Source organism: Episyrphus balteatus, chromosome 3 (assembly GCF_945859705.1).
Source record: "Episyrphus balteatus chromosome 3, idEpiBalt1.1, whole genome shotgun sequence".
Lineage (NCBI taxonomy): Eukaryota > Metazoa > Arthropoda > Insecta > Diptera > Syrphidae > Episyrphus > Episyrphus balteatus.
Genome location: NC_079136.1, coordinates 20,728,664 through 20,753,120, shown reverse-complemented (window position 1 = coordinate 20,753,120; position 24,457 = coordinate 20,728,664). Strand labels below are relative to the sequence as shown.

Below are 24,457 nucleotides of genomic sequence, written 5' to 3'. Positions count from 1 at the left end.
CATTTTCATTAAATTTTGATCAAATATTATTGAGTACCTACTTCTGATTGAGTTTACAAAGCCTTGTAGAATCTTATACAAAAGAAATATTTCAAAAATAGATATTCTCTAATAAGCGGGCGTGGTCCTTAATCTTAGATATTCTAAATTCATATAAAAGACTATAACAGTGGTACCTCACACAATCACACAACTTCCTTAAAAGATTTAGGAAATATCTAAAGCTTGCGATTTTCTAGGGAAAGGTACTAGAATAACCAAATAATCATTTTAAATTGTACAACAAAAGCCCTGTTCCTTTGGGAGGTGGCAGAGTACTACTAGTAGTTTACTAGCGATTTTCAATGGAACGCACTTTCAACGATTTCAAAACAAATTTTATCTACTCGGGAAGAAGAGCATGAAAAGATTAAAGGCACCACTTTTTGAAAAAGTACAAAAGTGAAAATATTTTTTTTCTGGCTAGCGGAATGGTTTTGTGAAAAAGAGTATACAAATTGTTTATTAGACCAAAAAATAAGTTTTCTGCATCATTTGTTTTAATTTTTCAGGCCGAAGAACTATACAAAAATGCGTTTGAAAGTTTTCACTTTTGTACTTTTTCACTTTCTTTCCATTCTATAAAATGATTTTCAATTTTTTTAAACAATGTTTGGCCATTAAAGAATATCTATTAGTATCATAAAAACAACGATATTGACTGGATAAACATTGTAAAGTCTTTAAGATATTTTACACTTTTGAAAGTTTTCTATTAAATATTTAGTTTTAACGAATTTTAAGTAAAATAACTCAAAACTACAGTTGAGCGTATTGAAATTAAAAAATGTTGACAACTTGCGACAATTAAATATGGATTATGAGGATATGCCTTTTTTTTAAATCAAGAAATAACAACCATGTGTTTATTTTTTTCACAAAGTAACAAAAATCTTTTATTTAATTCATTTTTTATGTACTTACTTACACACACATTGAGTTTTAAAATTAGCAGGCATTTTCATTACATTACAAAATTCTGTAAATCTTCATTACTCAAATAACTTAATATCCGATCAGTACATTCGTACGGAGTTTTGAAGTAAGATTTGAAAAACTCATGAGCTTTTTCGAGCAATGGACATCTCTGAGTAGCCTTTTCTAAGTTTCTTTTCAGCATAGAAACATATATTGGAAATTTATCTTTATAATGATCCGACTCCAAAATTCGTATAACATCTTCATTTTTCACGAAGCTTGCCGTTGAATGAACACTTTTTGTCAAAATGTCATAAAAGCTGTGTTCTTTGCTTGCAACTTTAAAGCGTTTTAGCTGAACTATTTCTTTTGTACATTTCTCTTCATGTGATTTCATGAAATCATTATCAGCCAAATATGAATATAAATCTTTTTTGCCATAATACAAATTTGCAGCTTTTAACATAATTGCATGTAAGAGCAAAATTTTAGACGTATCAATGTTGTTGGCATTATAAAGATCATGACTATAGACTGTATTCTTGCATTTAGAAATACAGCTTAATTGAGAAAAATGTAAATGATCTGCTAAATCAATAGGTGTATGGTTGTTGTTGTTCAAAATATTAATATTGGATCCCAAATTAAGTAGAGATTCAATTATAGATCTGTCCGCTAACATAATAGCTTTATGAAGTGGCGTATTATCATCAATGTCCTTAGAATCTATGGAAGAGCCCAAGTAGTCTAAAAAAATGGCAAAAGTTCCAAGATTTTTATTTTCTAAAGCTAACTGAAAGGGCGTTCTACCTTTTTTGTCCCTAGAATTTACATTTGCTCCATTTTTAAGCAATGTTTTCAAAACATTTTTGCTATCGCATTCTGTAGCAATATGAAGAGCCGTATTGCCATATCTATTTTTTAAATCAATGTTCGCCTTGTTCGCTAAGAGCATTTCAATAACAAATTCATTATCGTTTGTAGCGGCTATATGGAATGGTGTACCATCCACGCTTAAATAATTTACATCAGCTTGATATTCTAAAAGAACTTCAATTATACTTGCAAATCCTTCTTCACAGGCAATATGAAGAGGAGTTGCACTATCCATGATAGTTTCAGCATGAACATTCGCACCCTTGGCTAAAAGTATTTTAGCCATTTCTGTCCTTACTTCGATGTTGGGCGGGTACGCCAAAAGGTATGCATGCGCATAGTTGAGTTCTTCATCATTATAATCGTTAATAAACTTATCGTATTTGGAATATTTGTGTGAGATAGTTAGGTGCAATGGTGTCCTTCCAAATCCATCTGTAGCTTCAATATCAACTCTTCTTTCAAGCAGCATCTCTAAAATTTCTTTCCACTCCAATTCAATTACAATACTCAGCAATTCGGGATATTCTTCAACATTTGCTCCATGTAGTAGTAGAAGTTTGCTCATATCTAAATCGGAATTTTTAATCGAATAGACTATAGGAGGTTTCCCAAAATAGTCTATGGCATTTACATCAGCTCCATTGGTAACAAAGAATTCTGCTACCTCTAATTGCTCCTGCATTGCAGCACTACACAAATATTTTTCCTTATTAAGACCGTGTTTAATCAGGTCTTGTATAATTTCTATGTATCCCATTTTTATTGTATTACTCACCAAATCGCTATTATTTATATCACTAGCATCAACAGAAAAACCATATCTTATAAGATTCTTTACGATCGGTGAATAGTGTTCATTCGGTTTACTTGCAGCTTTTATAAATGATTTTTTATTGACTTTGCTTTTAATATCTGGACGATATTCTAGAATATCTTCGACGATCAACGATAAGCCTTTTTGCACAGCACAACTAAGTACCGTTGTTACGTTGTCGAATTTTTCATTAATTTCGGCTCCGTGATTCATTAAACATTTAGCGGCATCTCTGTGAGAATTGTGAACAGCTATGTAGAGTGGAGTCATTGCATCATAATGTCGTTTTCCAAAATTATGGGAGTGAATCACTCCTTTTTCGTGCAATTTTGGAATTTGTTCACGAAGAATTTGACAAGTGGAGTGATTTGACGTTTGCTTTGCATGTGTTTGTAATACGAAATAATGAATAAAATAATAACACAATCTTTTAAATTCACTTTTAGTGATTTTTTGCAATACTTTATTGAATTTTATTTTGTAAATAAATATAATTTCCTTCACAAAAAAAGTTAAAACAACCACCCAACAATTTGACAAGCAGTCCATGAAGTCAAATGTAGAAGTATTGGTAATCACTCCGTCACTCCTTCAAAATATTGGGAGTGAAGAATTCACTCCAAAAATTCACTCCTTTTTCAATTTTGGAATTTGAAATCACTCCTTTTGGAGTGATTATATAGCTAGGAGTGTCACTCCTTGAATTTTGGAAAACGACATAAGTAAGAGAATTAATATCAACATTTTTGGTTAAAAGCAGCTCGATTATTTCTACATTTCCCTTTTCACATGCAAAATGCAAGGGTGTATATCCGTTTTCAGTTTTTACATCAACAATTGCTCCATATTTCAAGAGAACTTTAATAATCGCTATGTTTCCATTGAAAGTGGCATAATGAAGCGGTGTAAATCCGCTACCTGAGGAATTAGTTGATATTAAGTTTGCATATGCCCCATTTTGTAAAAGTTTTTCAGTTAATTGGCATAAACCATAGTGCACCGCAGCATATAGAGCACTTAAACCTTTTATGCATATATAATTGAGATTAGCTTTTTTTCTGATTAATAGATCAATAATTTCTTCATTGTTCTTAATGATAGCGAGTATGAGAGGAGAGTAGCCTTTTTTATTATCCGCATCAATATCGGCACCGTTATCTAAGAGCATTTCCGTTATTTTTAAGTCACCATTTTCGATAGCAAGGTGAAGTGGAGTATTTGAAGGAATTCTTTTGTTCCGTTTTCTGTTTACTCTAGATCCTTCGCTTAGTAGTATTTCAGTTATTTCGTTATTTTTGAGCTTGATGGATTTAAGGAGAAGAATGTATCCGTGTGCGACGGAATTATGTAGACCATGACGATTTATCAAAGTTTTTAAACTTTTCACGTCCCCATGGTTAACTGAATAAAGCAGATCTTTATTTATTTTACCCATTGGCAAGAGTGTTGAGTGTTTACTTTTGCATTAATCTTTAAAAAGGGTAAAAATAGGAAACATCATCGATGGAAGATCAATATATTTTTTGAGGACGACCTGAAAAAGAGGAAATGTTATTTTTTTTAAATTTCTGTATTGACAAGTTTTTTAGCTACAAGATATGTACATAATTATGTGTATGGATATTGTATAAATCCAGTTTTTAAAGTAATTTGACATCAGATGTTATGCCCTAACTTGAAAATCGAATGAAAACCCATTTGAACTGCATAATACAGTGAACTCCCTCTAAGTCGAATTTCCCTCTAAATCGAACTTGTTCACCATTTTCAACGAACATTTTTGAAGAAAAAAGAATAATTTAATCCCTCTAACTCGAATTTCCCTCTAGAGAGAGTCTAGTGTTAAGCAATATGGTCGAGGTCCTAAAAAGTAAGCGGTAATTTTAAATAAAATTACTTGAAACACAATTTTTTTTTCAGCATCGTTCTTAATTAGTTCAAAACTTTTGGAAAGCTTTTGGAAAGTTATAAAAAAAAAATATTATTATTATTATTTCCAAATGTTTTCTTTACCAAGTTTAAACGAGATTATTGAAGCCGAGAAAATTCTTAGTTTTCTTCTTCTTACTCGACAGTTAAAAAAAATGAACAGAATTTATTTTTAACAAATAACAAGAAATTTTATTTGGTATAGTTTGTTAAAGTTTTAAGTATTTACAAACTACATAATTATGTACTTCTTTAAAGTAGAATATAAACACATTAAGTTTTAAGGGTCGAAGGCATTTCCATTAATTTAAAGAGATTCTGTAAATCAGAATCACTCAAATAATTTATTATTTGATCAGCACATCCATATGGAATTTCAAAATTCAAACATTTGAAAAACTCATGAGCTGTTTCGAGTAATCGACATCTTTGAGTAGCCTTTTTGAAGTTTCTTTTGAGCATGGAAGCATAAATTGGAAATTTTTTTCTATAATCATCTGATTGAAAAATTAGGTCGACATCTTCATTTCTAGCGAAGCTTACGCTAGATTGGGTATTTTTTGTCAAAATATCATAAAAACTGAATTTGGTACCTGCAATTTTTTCGAGCTTTAATTGTATTATTTCTTTTGTACATTTCTCTTCGTGTAATTTCATAAAATTTTTATCACGCAAATACGAGTAGGAATATAAATCTATTTCGCCATAATATAAATTGGCAGCTTTTAGCATTATTGCATGTAAGAGCAACTTTTTAAAGTTTTTCATATCTCTATTATCTTCATATGACTCATCAGGCTCGTATTGTAAATCTTCATAATATCCGTAATAACCGTCGTCCCCTTCAAAATACCTTTCATTCTTTTCCACACGGTCATATGCTACATCAACAGGTGTTTGGTTATTGTTATTCAAAATATTAATATCAGATCCAAATTCAAGCAGTCTTTTTAACAAGCAATTTCCCGATATAATGGCTTGATGAAGGGGAGTATTACCATATATGTCCTTAGAATTAATAGAACACCCGTGTTCCAAGAGAATATAAATTGCTCCAAAACTATTGTAAGTTATAGCCTTGTGGAGGGGCGTAACATACATATTGTTTTTAGAATCTATATCTGCGCCATTTTTAACCAATGTCTGTGCAATATTTGTGTTATTGTTTTCAACAGTGATATGAAGAGCCGTGTCTCCATTCCCATTTCTTGAATTAATGTTAGCCTTTTTCGCTAATAGCATTTCAATAATACATTTATTGTCGTCTCTATTTCTAGCAGCACAATGCAACGGTGTGCCATCCACATTTAAACAATTTATATCAGCTTGATATTCTAAAAGAATTTCAACTAAATTTGCAAATCCTTCTTCGCAGGCAATATGAAGAGCAGTTGATCTATCGAGGTAAGTTTTAGCATGAATATTTGCACCCTTGTCTAGAAGTATTTTAGCAATTTCTGTCCTTATCTTAATATTTGGCTGGTATGAGTTATATTCTCCAATCGCTTCGTCAAGCTCGGCATTGGTTTTGGGAAAATTCTTATCATAGGAAAGTATGCGTGACACAGTGAAGTGCAATGGCGTTCTTCCGTATTCATCCGCAGCATCAATGTCGACTTTGTTTTCAAGTAGATGATCAAAAATTTCTTTACATTCCCCTTTGATTGCAAGTCTTAGCAATTCGGGGTATTCGTTAGCATCGGCCCCATGTTGAACTAGCAGTTTGTACATTTTTACATCAGAATTTTGCACTGAATAAAATATGAGAGGTTTTCCAGCATTGTTTGTGGAATTTACATCGGCCCCATGCGTAACAAAAAGTTCTGCAATCTCTAATTGTTTGTTTTTTACAGCAATCAGCAAAAATGTTGATTTATTATGAGTCAAATCAAGCCCGTGCTTGATGAGGTCTTGTATAATTTCTATGTATCCCATTTTAACAGCATTACGCAGCAAAGCAGTGTCATTTATATCACTAGCTTCAATAGAAAAACCATATCTTATAAGACTTTTAACGATAGGAAAATAGAACTCGTCCTTTTGACGTGCTGCGAATTTAAAAGATTTTTTGTTGCTTGCGTTGTTAATATCTGGAGAGTATTTCAAAATGTCTTCGACTAACCATAAGCATTTTTCAATAGCACAACTTAGAACGGTTTTTCCGTTTTTGAATTCGTTATTAATTTTGGCTCCGCGAATCATTAAAAATTGAGCAGCATCCCTATGACAATTGTCAACAGCTAAGTAAAGTGGCGCCCAAGTGTGATGCGTCCGAGGATTAATATTAGCTTTACTGTTCAAAAGCAATTCGATGATATTCAAATTTCCTTTTTGAGAGGCAAATTGCAAGGGTGTCCATTCGGAAGTCGTTTTAACATCAACAATTGCTCCATTTTGTAAGAGTTTTTGAGTTATATTACTTGAACCATGTTCAGCCGCAGCATGGAGAGGACATATTCCCTGTTTGCATCTATCATTGATACAATCTCTTCTTTTTCTTATTATAAGATAAATAATTTCTTCTTTTTTCTTAATAATAGCGAGCACCAGAGGAGACAAGCCATTAACATTATTTGCAGTAATATCGGCACCATTATCTAGGAGCATTTCTGTAAGTTTTAAGTCACCATTTTCGATAGCAAGGTGAAGTGGTGTATTTGAAGGAATTCTTTTGGTCCGTTTTCTGTTTACTCTAGATCCTTCATTTAAAAGTAATTCAGTTATTTTGTTATTTTTGAGCTTGATGGATTTAAGGAGAAGAATGTATCCGTGTGCGACGGAATTATGTAGACCATGACGATTTATTAAAGTTTTTAAACTTTTTACGTCCCCATGGTTAACTGAATTAAGTAGATCTTTATTTATTTTACCCATTGTCAAGAGTTTTCGAGTGTTTACTTTTGTTTTTTGTTATAAAGGACCTGAAAAAAAAGGAGATTTCATGTTTTTCAGATTTTGTATTTACAAGTTTAAAAATTGGAAGATAAATATACATTTGCATGTTTTAACAATGATGCCCTAACTTAAAAATAGAATGTGAACACCATTTAGTCTGCACATTTTTTGCAAAACATAAATCAGAAGGTCAGTTTTGATGGTATTCAATATGGTCGAGCTTAAAAGACTAAATCTTTATATTTAAACTCGATAATAAAACAAAATGAAACAGATTTTATTTTTAACAAATATCAAGAAATTTTATTTGGTATAGTTTGTTAAGTTATAAAAATCTACAAACTACATAATGTACTTGTTTATAAAGAATATACTCTTTAAGTTTTAAAGGTCGAATGCATTTTCATTAATTTAAAGAGATTCTGTAAATCAGAATCACTCAAATAATTTAATATTTGATCCGCACATCCATATGGAATTTCGAAATGTAAACATTTGAAAAACTCATGAGCTGTTTCGAGCAGTCGATTTCTTTGAGTAGCCTTTAAGAAGTTTCTTTTAAGCATGGAACCATAGATTGGAAATTTTTTTTCATAATCATCTGATTGGAAAATTAGTACGACATCTTCATTTTTAGCGAAGCTTACGGTAGATTGGGTATTTTTTGTCAAAATATCATAAAAACTGAATTTGGTACCTGCAATTTTTTCGAGCTTTAATTGTATTATTTCTTTTGTACATTTCTCTTCGTGTAATTTCATAAAATTTTTATCACGCAAATACGAGTAGGAATATAAATCTATTTCGCCATAATATAAATTGGCAGCTTTTAGCATTATTGCATGTAAGAGCAACTTTTTAAAGTTTTTCATATCTCTATTATCTTCATATGACTCATCAGGCTCGTATTGTAAATCTTCATAATATCCGTAATAACCGTCGTCCCCTTCAAAATACCTTTCATTCTTTTCCACACGGTCATATGCTATATCAACAGGTGTTTGGTTATTGTTATTCAAAATATTAATATCAGATCCAAATTCAAGCAGTCTTTTTAACAAGCAATTTCCCGATATAATGGCTTGATGAAGGGGAGTATTACCATCTATGTCCTTAGAATTAATAGAACACCCGTGTTCCAAGAGAATATAAATTGCTTCAAAACTGTTATATGTTATAGCCTTGTGGAGGGGCGTCACATACATATTGTTTTTAGAATCTATATCTGCGCCATTTTTAACCAATGTTTCAACAATATATGTGTTATTGTTTTGCAGAGCGATATGAAGAGCTGTGTCTCCATTTTCATTTTTTGAATTAATGTTAGCCTTATTCGCTAATAGTATTTCAATAATACATTGACTGTCGTGTCTATTTCCAGCAGCACAATGCAACGGTGTGCCATCCACGCTTACACAATTTACATCAGCTTGATATTCTAAAAGAATTTCAACTAAATTTGCAAATCCTTCTTCGCAAGCAATATGAAGAGCAGTTGATCTATTGATGTAAGTTTTAGCATGAATATTTACACCCTTGTCTAGAAGTATTTTAGCAATTTCTGTCCTAATCTTAATATTTGGCTGGTATGAGTTATATTCTCCAATCGCTTCGTCAAGCTCTGTGTCGTTTTTTGGAAAATTCATATCATAGGAAAGTATGCGTGACACAGTGAAGTGTAATGGTGTTCTTCCGTATTCATCCGCAGCATCAATGTCGACTTTGTTTTCAAGTAGATGATCAAAAATTTCTTTACATTCCCCTTTGATTGCAAGTCTTAGCAATTCGGGGTATTCGTTAACATCGGCCCCATGTTGAACTAGCAGTTTGTACATATTTACATCAGAATTTTGCACTGAATAAAATATGAGAGGTCTTCCATCATTGTTTGTGGAATTTACATCGGCCCCATGGGCAACAAAAAGTTCTGCAAGCTCCAATTGTTTGTTTTTTACAGCAATCAATAAAAATGTCGATTTATTATAAGTCAAATCAAGCCCGTGCTTAATGAGGTCTTGTATAATTTTTATGTATCCCATTTTAATAGCATTACGCAGCAAAGCAGTGTCATTTATATCGGTAGGTTCAACAGAAAAGCCATATCTTATAAGACTTTTAACGATAGTATAATAGAACTCGTTCTTGTGACGTGCTGCGAATTTAAAAGATTTTTTGTTGCTTGCGTTGTTAATATCTGGAGAGTATTTCAAAATGTCTTCGACTAACCATAAGCATTTTTCAATAGCACAACTAAGAACGGTTTTTCCGTTTTTGGATTTGTTATTAATATTGGCTCCGCGAATCATTAAAAGTTTAGCAGCATCCACATGACAATTGTCAATAGCTAAGTAAAGTGGAGCCCAAGTATGATGTGTACGAGGATTAATATTAGCATTATTATTTAAAAGCAACTCGATTATTTCTAAATTTCCCTTTCGACAAACATACTGCAAGGCTGTACATTCGGCAGCCGTTTTAACATCAACATTTGCCCCATTTTGTAAGAGTTTTTGAATTACATGACTTAAACCATGTTCAGCCGCAGCATGGAGAGGACATATTCCCTCTTTGCATCTGTCATTGATACAATCACTTCTTTTTCTTATTATAAGATCAATAATTTCTTCTTTTTTCTTAGAAATAGCGAGCACCAGAGGAGACAAGCCGTTTACATTATTTGCATTAATATCGGCACCATTATCTAGAAGCATTTCTGTAAGTTTTAAGTCACCATTTTCGATAGCAAGATGAAGTGGTGTATTTGAAGGCATTCTTTTGTTCCGTTTTCTGTTTACTCTAGATCCTTCATTTAAAAGTAATTCAGTTATTTCGTTATTTTTGAGCTTGATGGATTTAAGGAGAAGAATGTATCCGTGTGCTACGGAATTATGAAGACCATGGCGATTTATTAAAGTTTTTAAACTTTTTACGTCCCCATGGCTAACTGAATTAAGTAGATCTTTATTTATTTTACCCATTGTCAAGAGTTTTCGAGTGTTTACTTTTGTTTTTGTTATAAAGGACCTGAAAAAAAAGGAGATGTCATGTTTTCAGATTTTGTATTTACAAGTTTTAAAAATGGAAGATATATATACATTTGCATGTTTTTACAATGAAGCCCTAACTTAAAAATAGAATTTGAACACCATTTAGTCTGCACATTCTTTGGAAAACATAAATCAGAAGGTCGGTTTTGATGGTACGCAATATGGTCGAGCTTAAATAGCTAAGTCTTTATATTTTTCCGATTTATTTCCAAATTAATGTTTTCTTGACCAAGTTTAAACGAAATTATTGAAGCCGAGAAAATTCTAATTACTCGACAATAAAACAAAATAAAAGAGAATTTATTTTTAACAAATATCAAGAAATTTTATTTGGTATAGTTTGTTAAGTTATAAAAATCTACAAACTACTTGTTTATAAAGAATATACTCTTTAAGTTTTAAAGGTCGAATGCATTTTCATTAATTTAAAGAGATTCTGTAAATCAGAATCACTCAAATAATTTAATATTTGATCAGCACATCCATATGGAATTTCGAAATTTAAACATTTGAAAAACTCATGAGCTGTTTCGAGCAATCGACATCTTTGAGTAGCATTTAAGAAGTTTCTTTTCAGTATGTTACCATAAATTGGAAATTTTTTTTCATAATCATTTGATTGAAAAATTAGTACGACATCTTCATTTCTAGCGAAGCTTACGGAAGATTGGGTATTTTTTGTCAAAATATCATAAAAACTGAATTTGGTACCTGCAATTTTTTCGAGTTTTAATTGTATTATTTCTTTTGTACATTTCTCTTCGTGTGATTTCATAAAATCTTTATCACGCAAATACGAGTACGAATATAAATCTTTTTCGCCATCATATAAATTTGCAGCTTTCAACATTATTGCATTTAAGAGCAACTTTTTAAAGTTTTTCATACTTATATTTTCTCCATAGTATTCATCTGGCTCGTAATATCCGTAATACTTTTCCACACAGTGATATGCTACATCAATAGGTGTGTGGTTATTGTTATTCAAAATATTAATATCAGATCCAAATTGAAGCAGTCTTTCGGGACATCCCTTGTTAAAAGGATGTCCCGATGTAATGGCTTGATGAAGAGGGGTATTACCATTTATGTCCTTAGAATTAATGGAACAACCGTGTTCCAAGAGAATATAAATTGCTCCAAAACTGTTAAAATTTATAGCCCTGTGGAGGGGCGTGACATACACATTGTTTTTAGAATCTATATCTGCGCCATTTTTAACCAATGTTTCCACAATATTTGTGTTTTCATATTGAACAGCGATATGAAGAGCCGTGTCTCCATTTTCATTTTTTGAATTAATATTAGCCTTGTTCGCTAATAGTATTTCAATAAAACATTTATTGTCGTCTCTATTTCTAGCAGCACAATGCAATGGTGTGCCATACAAGCTTACACAATTTACATCAGCTTGATATTGTAAAAGCATTTCAACTATATTTGCAAATCCTTCCTCGCAGGCAATATGAAGAGCAGTTGATCTTTCGATGTTAGTTTCAGCATGAACATTTGCACCCTTGGCTAGAAGTATTTTAGCCATTTCTGTCCTTTCTTTGATGTTGGGAGGGTAATCATGAATAAACTTATCACGTCTCGGATATTTGCGTGAGACAGTTAGGTGCAATGGTGTCCTTCCATACACATCCGTAGCTTCAATATCAACTCTTCTTTCAAGTAGCATCGCTAAAATTTCTTTACACTCTAAGTCAACTGCAAATCTCAGCAATTCGGGATATTTTTCAACATTTGCTCCATGGAGTAGTAGAAGTTTGCACATATCTAAATCGGAATTTTTCATCGAATAAACTACAGGAGTATTACCAAAATCGTCTATGTCATTTACATCAGCTCCATTGGTAACAAAGAATTTTGCTACCTCCAATTCCTCGTTTATTACAGCACTACGCAAATGTTTTTCTTTATTAAGACCGTGTTTAATCAGGTCTTGTATAATTTCTATGTATCCCATTTTTATTGCATTAAGCACCAAATCGCTATCATTTATATCGCTAGCATCAACAGAAAAACCATATCTTATAAGACTCTTTACGATCGGTAAATAGTGCTCATTCGGTTTACTTGCTGCATGTATAAATGATTTTTTATTGATTTTGCTTTCAAGATCTGGATGATGTTGTAGAATGTCTTCGACTATCAATGATAAGCCTTTTTCCACAGCACAACTAAGTACCGTTGTTATGTTGTATAATTCTACATTTATTTCTGCTCTGTGATTCATTAAACATTTAGCGACATCTCTATGAGAATTGCTAACAGCTATGTATAGTGGAGTCATTTTATCATAAGAAAGAGAATTAACATCAACATTTTTGGTTAAAAGCAACTCGATTATTTCTACATTTCCCTTTGCACAAGCAATATGCAAGGGTGTAAATCCGTTTTCCTCTTTTACATCAACATCTGCTCCATATTTCAAGAGAACTTTAATAATCGCTATGTTTCCATTGAAAGTGGCATAATGAAGCGGTGTAAATCCTCTATCTGAGGAATTAGTTGATATTATGTTTATATATGCGCCATTTTGTAAAAGTTTTTGAGTTAAGTGGCATAAACTAAAGTCCATCGTAGCATGTAGAGCACTTAAACCTTTTAAGCATGTATAATTTAGATTAGCTTTTTTTCTGATTAATAGATCAATAATTTCTTCATTGTTCTTAAAAATAGCGAGTATGAGAGGAGAGTAGCCATTTTTATTATCCGCATCAATATCGGCACCCTTATCTAAGAGCATTTCCGTTATTTTTAAGTTACCATTTTCGATAGCAAGGTGAAGTGGTGTATTTGAAGGAATTCTCTTGTTCCGTTTTCTGTTTACTCTAGATCCTTCATTTAGTAGTAGTTCAGTTATTTCGTTATTTTTGAGCTTGATGGATTTAAGGAGAAGAATGTATCCGTGCGCTACGGAATTATGAAGACCATGACGATTTATTAAATTTCTTACATTTTGAACGTCTCCATGGTTAACTGAGTTAAGAAGATTTTTATTTATTTTACCCATTGTAAAAATTTATAAACATTTAAAAATAGTAAGCATCGATGAGTAGTTACGAGTTCTGCAAAAAAAAAATAGAAAATGTCTTGTTTAAGTTGAACTTACAAAATCTTACATACAACAACACTTAAATGTAAAATTCCAAAGTTCTGTTTTAAATAAATCACCCATATACCGATAAAATCTACCTTCCGCTCTTACCGCTCAACTTTAATGTACGAGTTCCCAATACTACTTCTGTAATAAAAATCAATTTTACAATGTATCTACATATATGTATGTATACATTAGATAAATTAGACGATTACATAGATAGATAGAAAATAGCATACCAAATTACAAGATTCAACAAATCACTTTGGCCTTTGTTAATCAAAAAAATAAAAAGTAAAATAAAGATGTCTGTTTTATAAGTATATGAATTTAAATCTCTTTCATCAAAAAATAATTTTGCAACTTTCAACATAAAAGCATGTAAGACCAAAATAGAAAATGAGTCATAATTTGCATTTTTGTTATGTGAAAAATAATAAGCTACCTCAAAAGGTGTTAAGTAATCTTTATTTTCAATTTGAATATTTCAAGGTCAATTTTGTTTTGAAGGAGAATTTTAACCATTTCCTTACACCCTTCGCCGGTTGCAATTCTTAGCAATTCGGAACTTTTTTGAACATCAGCTCCATGTAGAAGCAGGAGTTTGGTCATATTAAAATTTGAGTCTTTCGTTGAATAGAATATAGGAGGTTTTCCATAGCATTTACATCAGCTCCACGGGTAAGCAACAGTTTCGCTATCTCAAATTGATTATTTTTTTATGTGCAAAATGGATTTAAAGCCAAGTGAAGGCAAAACCAAGTATATGCTGTCATCAAAAAAGGACGTATTGGACAAAACCTCACCATGGACAGTCATAACTTTGGCTAGTAAAGGACTTTGTCTACCTAGGCTCCGCGATTCTGTATTCAAATTCAAAATCATTTTTCTTTTTTTTTTAGAAGAACCAACTACCCAGAAAATTACGCTTTCTAAAGTATTCGGAATGCCTCAAAATATTTCTGTATTACTTAACGAAAACGCAATAGAATTTCTACTATAATGACCAAAAAATTATATCATTTTAGAATCTTTGGAATAGAAAATTCAAAGAAAAAATGAAACAGTTTTTTTTATTTTTCTTTTTACAATGAATAAAAGCATTTATTATAAATTTTGCTTAAAGCAAATTACAACCATTTTATAAGTTTTAAAAGTCAAAAACATTTTAATGCATTTATAAAATTCCGCAAATCAGCATTACTTAAGTAACATAAAATTTGTTCAGCACATTCATATGGAATTCCAAAATAACAATTGAAAACTCCATAAGCAGTTGCGAGCAATTGAAGCCTTTGAATAGCCTCTTTGAATTTTCTTTTAATCATCGAACCATATATTGGAAACTGGTTTATATAATCATCTGATTTTAAAACTCCCATGACATCTTCATGTCTAACCCAGTATACCAATGCATCTGTACTTTTTGTCAAAATATCATAAAAATTTAATTTTTTACTTGAAACATTTTGGAGCTTTAATTTTACTATTTCTTCGGTACATTCCTCTTCGTGTGATTCCAATAAATCATTATCTTCTGTATCTAAATATAAATAAAAATCGTTTTCGTCTTTTGTATCATATAAGTTTGCAACTTTCAACTTAATAGCGTGAAACAGCATAATTTTAAATGTTTCGATATTTTTGGATATATCATTAAAACCGCCATAAAGGGGTCTATAATTTGTATTTGCGTATTGTAAACATTGATTAAGCCCAATATCAAGCCTAGAATAACATAAATTATCTGCTAAATCAAAAGGTGTGAGATTATTGGTATTCAAAATATTAATATCAGATCCAAAATCAAGCAGACATTCAATTACTGGAATATCGGATATAATAATAGCTTTATGAAGTACAGTATTGCCATCTATGTCTTTTGCATCAATGCTAGATCCGTGGTCCAAGAGAATGGAAAATGTTTCAAGTCTTTTAAATTCTATAGCAACGTGAAGGGGCGTTACAAGTTTAGTGTTTTTAGAATCCACATATGCACCATTTTTAAGCAATGTTTTCAGAATATTTGTGTTATCGTATTTTGCAGCAATATGAAGAGCTGTATCGCCATATTTATTTTTTATATCAATGTTTGCCTTGTTCGCTAAGAGCATTTCAAAAATAAATTCTTTATCGTTTTTGTTGTCGGATTTAATTTTGGCTCCATGATCCATTAAAAATTTGTGAGAATTTTCAATTGCAAAGTACAGCGGAGTAAACATGTAACAATATGTACGAGAATTTATATCAGCATTTCTGCTCAAAAGCAACTTGATTATTTCTACATTTCCATTTTGACATGCAGTATGGAAGGGTGTAAGTCCGTTCACCGTTTTCAAATGAACACATGCTCCATTGTCCAAGAGAAGTTTAACAATGGCTAGATCTCCAGCTACAGTGGCATAATGAAGAGGCGTATACCCTCTATTTCTATTAGTTGACATTATGTTAACATATGCCCCATTTTTTAAAAGTTTTTCAGTTACATGATATAAACCATTTTCAACCGCAACATGGAGAGGAATTAAACCTACTTTGCATATATAATTAAGATTGGTAATTTTTTTTATCAGTAGATCCATAATTTGTTCTTTTTTCTTAATAATAGCGAGTACGATAGGAGACAAGCCACATTCATTATCTGCATCAATATCGGCACCGTGATCTATGAGAGTTTCTGTAAGTTTTAAGTCACCATTTTCGATAGCAAGGTGTAGTGGTGTATTTGATGGAATTCTTTTGTTTCGATTCCTGTTTACTCTGCATCCCTCGTTTAAAAGTAGTTCAGTTATTTTGTTATTTTTGTGTTTGATGGATTTAAGAAGGAGAATGTATCCATGTGCTACGGAATTATGAAGACCATGATGATCTATTAAAGTTTTTAAACTTTTCACGTCTCCATGGTTAACTAAATTAAGTAGATCCTTATTTATTTTACCCATTATAAGTTTAAATGAGTTTTAAAAAAACAGACGACCAACAAAAGAATTCTGAAAAAAGAAAATGCCATGTTTTATAGCTTTAACATTTATGTACATGATTCAAAGTTTTAAAGCTGCAAGTTACATAAATGAGAATAATAATGGGTGTATACTTTTCTACAGACTAATGCCTTTGTGTCCGGAATTCAATTTTTAAAAAGTGGCGAAATGGCATTAAAGTCGAGTTATGGCAAAACCAAGTATATGCTGTCGTCAAAATTGAACACTGACGTATTGGACAAAACCGTCATGACTTTGAGGTAGTAAAGGACTTCGTCTACCTAGACTCAGGGAATCTGTATTCAAATTCAAAATCATTTTTCTCTTTTTTTCAGAAGAACCAACTACCCCGCAAATCACGCTTTCAAAAGCATTCAGAATGCCTCAAGACGCTTCTGTATTACTAAACGAACACGCAATACAATTTCAACAAAAAATGGCATTTTAAAATCTTTGGAATAGAAAATTCGAAGAAGAAATGAAACAGGTTTGTTTTTTTTTTTTTTAACAATGAACAAAAGCATTTATTTTAAAATTTGCTTAAAGCAAAATACAACAATGTAATAAGTTTTTAAAAGTCAAAAGTATTTTAATGCATTTATAAAATTCCGCAAATCAGCATTACTCAAGGAACATACAATTTGAACAGCACAATCATATGGAATTCCAAAATAACAATTGAAAACTCCATAAGCAGTTTCGAGCAATTGAAGCCTTTGAATAGCCTCTTTGAATTTTCTTTTAATCATGGAACCGTATATTGGAAACTGTTTTATATAATCATCTGATTTTAAAATTCCCATGACATCTTCATGCCTAGTCCAGCTTAACGTTGAATGTGTACTTTGTGTCAAAATATCATAAAAATTTAATTTTTTACTTGAAACATTTTGGAGCTTTAATTGTACTATTTCTTTTGTACATTTCTCTCCGTGTGATTCCAATAAATCATAGTCTTCTTCATCTAAATATGAATATACTAAATCGTTTTCGTCTTTTGCATCATATAAGTTTGCTACTTTCAACTTAATAGCGTGTAACAGCAACATTTTAAATGTTTCGATATTTTTGGAATCATCATGAAAAACGCCATAAAGAGATCGATAATTTGTATTTGCGTATTTTAAACACTGATCAAGATGAGAATAACGTAAATTATCTGCCAAATCAAAAGGTGTGAGATTATTGGTATTCAAAATATTAATATCAGATCCAAACTTAAGCAGAGATTTAACTACATGAATATTGGACATAATAATAGCTTTATGAAGTACAGTATTGCCATCTATGTCTTTTGCATCAATGCTAGATCCGTGGTCCAAGAGAATGGAAAATGTTTCAATTTTTTTATTTTCTAAAGCAACATGAAGGGGCGTTACAAGTTTAGTGTTCTTCGAATCCACATATGCACCATTTTTAAGCAATGTTTTTAAAACATTTGTGTTATCGTATTTTGCAGCAATATGAAGAGCCGTATCGCCATTATTATTTCTAAAATCAATGTTTGCCTTGTTCGCTAAGAGCATTTCAATAATAAATTCATTATCATTTTTAGCAGCAAAATGCAATGGTGTACCATTCGAGCTTATACAATTGACATCAGATTTATATTCTAATAGAATTTCAATTATACTTGCAAATCCTTCTTCACAGGCAATATGAAGAGGAGTTAAGTTATTGTTGTAAGTTGGAGCGTTAACATTTGCACCCATGCTTAGAAGTATTTTAGCCATTTCTTTCGTTTTATTTATAAAAGGCTGGTATTCCAAAATCTGGTCAAGTGTGTTTTCGCCATTATTATTGGGAATATTTTTGTTATTTTTGGAATATTTGTGTAGCACTGTAAAGTGCAACGGTGTCCTACCGAACTCATCCGAAGCTTCAATGTCAACTTTGTTTTCAATTAGATGATCAAAAATTTCTTTACATCCTGTTCTCACTGCAATGCTAAGCAAATCAGGACATTTGTTAACATTACCTCCATGGAGTAGTATAAGTTTGTACATATCTAAGTCAGAATTTTGCACTGAATAAAATATGGGAGGTTTTCCATTTTCGTCAATGGCATTAACGTCAGGTTCATGCATAAGCAAGAGTTTTGCTAATTGCAATTGCTTGTTTTTAACAGCAATGTGAAAATTTTCTTCTTTATTAGAATTCAAATCAAGACCGTGCTTGACAAGATCTTGTATAATTTCTATATATCCCATTTTTAGAGCATTTTGCAACAAAGCAATATCATTTATATCGTCAGCTTCAACAGAAAAACCATACATCATAAGATCTTTAACGATTGGTAAATATTTCTTGTCCGGTTTACTAGCTGCGTTTATAAATGAAATTTTATTGATTGCGTTATTAATATCTGGAGAGTATTGTAAAATGTCTTGGACTATCAACGATAAGCCTTTTTCAACGGCACAACTAAGTGCCGTCTTTTTGTTGTCGGATTTATCATTAATTTTGGCTCCATGATCCATTAAATATTTGGCAGCTTCTCTGTGAGAATTTTCAATTGCAATGTACAGTGGAGTAAACATGTAACAATATGTACGAGAATTTATATCAGCATTTCTGCTCAAAAGCAACTTGATTATTTCTACATTTCCATTTTGACATGCAGTATGGAAGGGTGTAAGTCCGTTCACCGTTTTCAAATGAACACATGCTCCATTGTCCAAGAGAAGTTTAACAATGGCTAGATCTCCACCTACAGTGGCATAATGAAGCGGCGTACACCCTCTATTTCTATTAGTTGACATTATGTTAACATGTGCCCCACTTTGTAAAAGTTTTTCAGTTACATGATATAAACCATATTCAACCGCAACATGCAGAGGACTTATACCTTCTTTGCATGTATAATTAATATTAGTCATTTTTGTTATTAGTAAATCAATAATTTCTTCCTTTTTCTCAATAATGGCGAGTACGATAGGAGACAAGCCACATTCATTATTTGCATCCATATCGGCACCGTGATCTATGAGAGTTTCTGTAAGTTTTAAGTCACCATTTTCGATAGCAAGGTGAAGTGGTGTATCTGAAGGAATTCGTTTGTTTCGCTTTCTGTTTACTTTGCATCCTGCGTTTAAAAGAAGTTCAGTTATTTTGTTATATTTGCGCTTTATAGATTTAAGAAGAAGAATGTATCCATATCCTACGGAATACTGAAGGCCATGTTCATTTATTAAGTCTCTTACAACTTCTATGTATCCATTTTTAACATAAAAAACAAAATCTTTATTTATTTCGCTCATTGTAAGGATTTAACTTTTGTGTTAATATTTGCAAAATTTAAAAAAAATTGTTAACATCGATTTTTGAAATAATAGACGACAAACAATGCAACCCTGGAAAAAAAGAAACATGTTTCAGTTTTCGTATTTACAAATTGAAACATAAGGTATGTTGCTTTGGTAAAGTTACCAAACATTTTAAATCAAGGCTTTATGCTATCAGAAGAAGAAGAAATACTCGAGAGTATAACTAAGTTTGGAGGTTTTGAGGATTTTGAAATTTTTGAATTTGCAGCTATAAATATACAATAATCGTTTCATTTAATACTACAAAAAGAAAACATTGGTTGTCTGTAAAGTCGGTTTTCGGACGACAATTTTACGTGTTAACGTCATAAGAAACGTTATGTGGTTAAGAGCTTAAGAAAACGAATTTTTAAAAAGAATTATGCTGTTTTGGAATTCGAACCCCAGACCAAAAGACAAATTGTGACAGTTATCAGAAAAAAAAATACAAAAAATCGCAGCCATACATTTTATTTAAAAAAAATTGAAATAAAGGTCACCCTGTGACGGTCTTTCATGTGCCGTGACTACAAATCTTAAGTTTTCTTTTGCTACGGAACCTTGAATATTTCTCCTAACAACTGAATCAAAAATTTTAACTCATCTGCATGAGTTTTGAAGAAAATATGACTTTTTTGCCCAACTATGTACTCAAAAATTTTACATGATCCTAATTCATGTTTTTTTTAATAGTTTCCTTATGACCCTTGTGCATTGCGATTTGGATACGAATATCTTCTAAACGGTTAAAGCAATTAATTTGATGTTTGATGTACTTTTTTGTAGAACGTTTAAGTCCCTACAAGAATACGAGCGGAATTCAGAGTCGTCACTCAAGTCAAATTGTTTCTCAAGTGAATATTTGCTCTTGAGTTTGGCCACTTCAGCTACTGGTTACGTAAAGAAAACGTAACCATTTCTTTAATTTAAACTAATGAATAGCAACTGCGGAAATCTTGACCTAAATGCTTGACCAAAATCTCGGGAAATTCCTGTCAGATTTTAGCTTGAGAAAATTTTTTACTTAAGTAACGACTCTGAATTCTGCCCTTCATCTTGCTAATTTGATAATAATGAATTTTCAGTGAATTAGAAAATTTTGAAAGGTAAAAAATGTTTTTATAATTTTTCTTTAACTTTGACCTCGAATATATTTAGAATGGCTAGATTAATGAAACAAATATACTGGACCTTTTTTGTGGAAGAATCTGTATCCTACAAAAATATGTCTTGCGCGTTTGATTATTATAATTTTTCAATTTGTTACAAAAATAATAAAAAACGAATTTTTAAGGATTTTTTCGATTTATATCTAATAAGCAGTTTAACTGTTAGATAAACAAAAAAGTGTATAACGGCCAATTTCTTCACATTAGTCCTAAGTCAGCTTAGTACCCGGTCTAGCTAGACCAGGTCTTAGCTCTGGTACTCAGTCCTAACAAAAAGTTAGTACCTGAGCATTTCTTCACATTTATAGGACCTGATCTAAGTTTACAACGCGGTTTATATCTAATAAACAGTTTAACTGTTAGATAAACAAAAAAGTGTATAAGGCCTTTTTTGCAGAGCGTTCAATTTCCTGCAAGAATATGTAGACATTTTTTTAAAAGACGATTTAAAAAAATGATTTTTTTTAGTAGAAGCTTGATGTAAAAATGGGCAATTGCGAAGCATAGGACCTTTCCATTAATATAAAGAGCTCATATTTGGTGAGTATGTGGAGTACAAAATTAAAAAACAAGGATTTTGATTTTTTTTTTTTACCCACCCTAATGTAGCATGTACATAATTTTATAGGTACTACATCGCCTTATGTAGTCGGAGGAATGCATTTCGAACGAATAGAACCTCGGCATAGCAAGCTCTATTTAAGCTCTAAATTACGACAAGTCGATGCGCTATTATGCAACCTATTTAACATCATACTTAAAGGAGGCAGGAGAAGATCTATCAATAAGCTGTATTGTATTGAATTTCCTTATTGATTAATCGAAATAAAAAGATTAAATGTGCCCTTGATTATGAAAGTGGACTAAGTCACTCCTAAAAATGCCATCAAATCTAGCCTAAAAATAATTATTATTTAAGGGGTAAAGTTTATTTAAAAGCGAAATTGCAGTAAATAAACTTCTTTATTGCTCCTTCAATGATTTCATAAAAGAAATACAATAAAATCGTTATAAGAAAATTATTTTGTAAGTTTTTCTTTAAACAATGCAAAAAGTGACTTAGTCCACTTTCATAATCATGGGCACAAATATGTACCTTCGCAAGCGTTTCAATAGATTTTGTCCATGGGAAATTGGTCTGGTCAGTAAAAGGGAAAATACAGCGGGTTATTTATGGCTGAGAAACGTGGAGCTTATAAACATCGACAAACCAGCTCGACGAGTCCTTATAACCAACCCTGACAGACAATTTTGCAAAGGAACTATTTATATAAGAAGAGAACAACCTCAACCAAGTTGATTTGCGCAATTGGGGTAACCAAGTAGGGACTGAATTTGCTGAGAGTAAAGACTAAGATCCACCATGAATTGTAACTTGTGAGGGCTACATTAAGTCACAGTACACATATATACGTGAACTGTTACATTAAGGGCCAGTTGTACAAACGTGGTTCAGCCTTGGATCAGGAATTTTACTCGCCGATTTCGGCGGATTAGCAGTGGATCAACTTTGGTTCAAGGATGGATTTAGCTATTTTAACCTTTATGGACCTAGAACCAGTTCTAAAAATCATTTTTACAACCGAATTCAGCAGATAAAAGTTGCTGAACCACGGCCCTAAGCTAAGTAATTTAGCGTATTTCTGATCTCTATCGGCTCCAGTACCTACTGCGTATTATCTTATATTACTCTGATTCTCTGAATGCACTCAAGGATTTTTTCTATAGACGCAGTAGATGCTGGAGCCCAAATTGATATCTCAATAACGTAACTTGATTTGAGTGTTCAGTGGAAATTTGTAAGTAAATATTTATAAACAATAAAGGTCTACAATTATAGGCAATTACCATTTAGTTTCTTTAGGGGTATAAACATGTATAATTCTATATAAATACAATAAAACAATGTAATACGATTCATTTCATAATTAATTTACTCACCCAATGATTGAAAATATAGTTTTAATATCGGCTTTTTCAATATAAATCTCACTTAGCTTTAACAAAACAAAACGAACACCTTTCTTGCATAAAATTGTTTATAATTTGAAAATTCAAAGATGATTTTTGTTGTCAGCACTTCGGCTGATTTCTTTTTTTTAAAAACCACAAACAGAACGAATAGGGATGTGTAAACGTTCTTTATCGAAATCGATAACTCATGTTTAAGGCCGTGTCCAGTGCGTGAATTGAGTTGAATAGTCTGCTTTTACAGGAAGACGCAAAGAGCGCACATAAGTGCAAAAGAGAAAAAACTTCATAAAGATGAAAAAAAAGATTTTCTACCCTGTGAGGGCCAGTTGTACAAATATTTAATCCGTGGTTCAGCAACTTTTATCTTCTGAATTCGATGGTAAAATTCATTTTTAGCACTGGTTATAGGTCGATATAGGTTGAAATAGCTACATCCATCCTTGAACCAAAGTTGATCTACTGCTAATCCGCTGAAATCGGCGAGTAAAATTTCTGATCCGAGGCTGAACCACGTTTGTACAACTGGCCCTGAGTCAAGCCTGGTACGCTGCTCGCGCTAAATTTTAGCCGAGATAAAATTCCCATACAAGTTATCGATAATTTGTATGGGATCCATTTTAGCGAGATAAAATTTTTCGATAATTTGTATGGGAGCTAAAATTTAGCGCGATCAGCGTACCAGGCTTCACGGTTAAAGCCTGGTACGCAGCTCGCGCTAAATTTTAGCTCCCATACAAATTATCGATAACTTTTAGCCGAGCTAAAATGGATCCCATACAAATTATCGATAACTTGTATGGGAATTTTATCTCGGCTAAAATTTAGCGCGAACAGCGTACCAGGCTTAACTGGTACGCAGATCGAGCTAAATTTTAGCCAAGATAAAATTCCCATACAAGTTATCGATAATTTGTATGCCTTTTCACACCAAGCCAAAAACGCGGTTTTTGCGAAAAAACCCAAAAACCTATATCAAAAACACAAGTTTTTCCATACATTTTCCATAAACCACAAGTTTTCGTAAAACACAAGTTTTTGATTAAACTCGCCAAAAACCTGAAAATGAAAACATTCAACTCCAAACGAAATAACCAAACAAACCTTTTGAAGAATTCAGCACAAATTCAGCAGACAAAAAAAAAATGAGAGCAGACAAAAAAAAAAAAGAACTGACAGAATCAGCTGTTTTACAAATGCAGTTTGTTGATTTTTGCAACTGGTAAGAAATATTTTTGTATTCATTAACAAAATATTCTGTATAATTAATCAAATTTCTTTTCATTAATTGTAGAAAATGGCAGAGCAGAAAAAAAAACAAAAAAAAAGATGTCCAAACGATCTTCTTCATCAAAAATCTCTTCTCAACTTTACTAATTAAGCTATCTGGATGCTACTTCGAAG

The 24,457-nt window shown here is 31.8% G+C and overlaps 3 protein-coding genes across 3 annotated transcripts; all 3 read right to left on the bottom strand.

Annotated features, from left to right (window-relative positions):
* Positions 1 to 961: 961 nt before the first annotated feature.
* Positions 962 to 23,475, bottom strand: LOC129913682 (uncharacterized). The gene is made up of 4 exons (XM_055992472.1): positions 23,024 to 23,475; positions 4,856 to 7,500; positions 3,374 to 4,115; positions 962 to 2,931 (listed from the first exon to the last, which is right to left on the bottom strand). The coding sequence occupies exons 2-4, from the start codon at positions 7,451 to 7,453 to the stop codon at positions 1,004 to 1,006; spliced, it is 5,268 nt and encodes a 1,755-aa protein (XP_055848447.1). The 5' UTR covers positions 7,454 to 7,500; positions 23,024 to 23,475; the 3' UTR covers positions 962 to 1,003.
* On the bottom strand, positions 7,791 to 10,812 carry LOC129913947 (putative ankyrin repeat protein RF_0381). The gene is made up of 2 exons (XM_055992951.1): positions 10,570 to 10,812; positions 7,791 to 10,498 (listed from the first exon to the last, which is right to left on the bottom strand). The coding sequence occupies exons 1-2, from the start codon at positions 10,575 to 10,577 to the stop codon at positions 7,852 to 7,854; spliced, it is 2,655 nt and encodes an 884-aa protein (XP_055848926.1). The 5' UTR covers positions 10,578 to 10,812; the 3' UTR covers positions 7,791 to 7,851.
* LOC129913681 (serine/threonine-protein phosphatase 6 regulatory ankyrin repeat subunit A-like) lies at positions 10,947 to 19,868 on the bottom strand. Its single transcript, XM_055992471.1, has 4 exons — positions 17,489 to 19,868; positions 15,087 to 16,157; positions 11,410 to 13,506; positions 10,947 to 10,957 (listed from the first exon to the last, which is right to left on the bottom strand). Exons 1-4 carry the CDS (start codon positions 19,866 to 19,868, stop codon positions 10,947 to 10,949), a joined length of 5,559 nt encoding a protein of 1,852 aa, XP_055848446.1.
* Positions 23,476 to 24,457: the final 982 nt, after the last annotated feature.

Excerpts from the sequence above, each read along its gene's own strand:
- LOC129913682 (XM_055992472.1), bottom strand. The coding sequence starts at position 7,453 with ATGGGTAAAATAAATAAAGATCTACTTAATTCAGTTAACCATGGGGAC. Across the intron at positions 4,116-4,855 it reads TGCCTTCGACCCTTAAAACT|TGCAAAAGTAAACACTCAAC; the intron begins TAATGTGTTTAT and ends TTTAAAGATTAA. Across the intron at positions 2,932-3,373 it reads TGTTGATATTAATTCTCTTA|ATTATGATGCAATGACTCCA; the intron begins CTTATGTCGTTT and ends TTGGAAAACGAC.
- LOC129913681 (XM_055992471.1), bottom strand. The coding sequence starts at position 19,868 with ATGAGCGAAATAAATAAAGATTTTGTTTTTTATGTTAAAAATGGATAC. Across the intron at positions 16,158-17,488 it reads AAAGCTCCAAAATGTTTCAA|GTTTAATTCCTCTCCATGTT; the intron begins GTAAAAAATTAA and ends TATGCAAAGTAG. Across the intron at positions 13,507-15,086 it reads AAAGCTCCAAAATGTTTCAA|TTAACCATGGAGACGTTCAA; the intron begins GTAAAAAATTAA and ends TTCTTAACTCAG.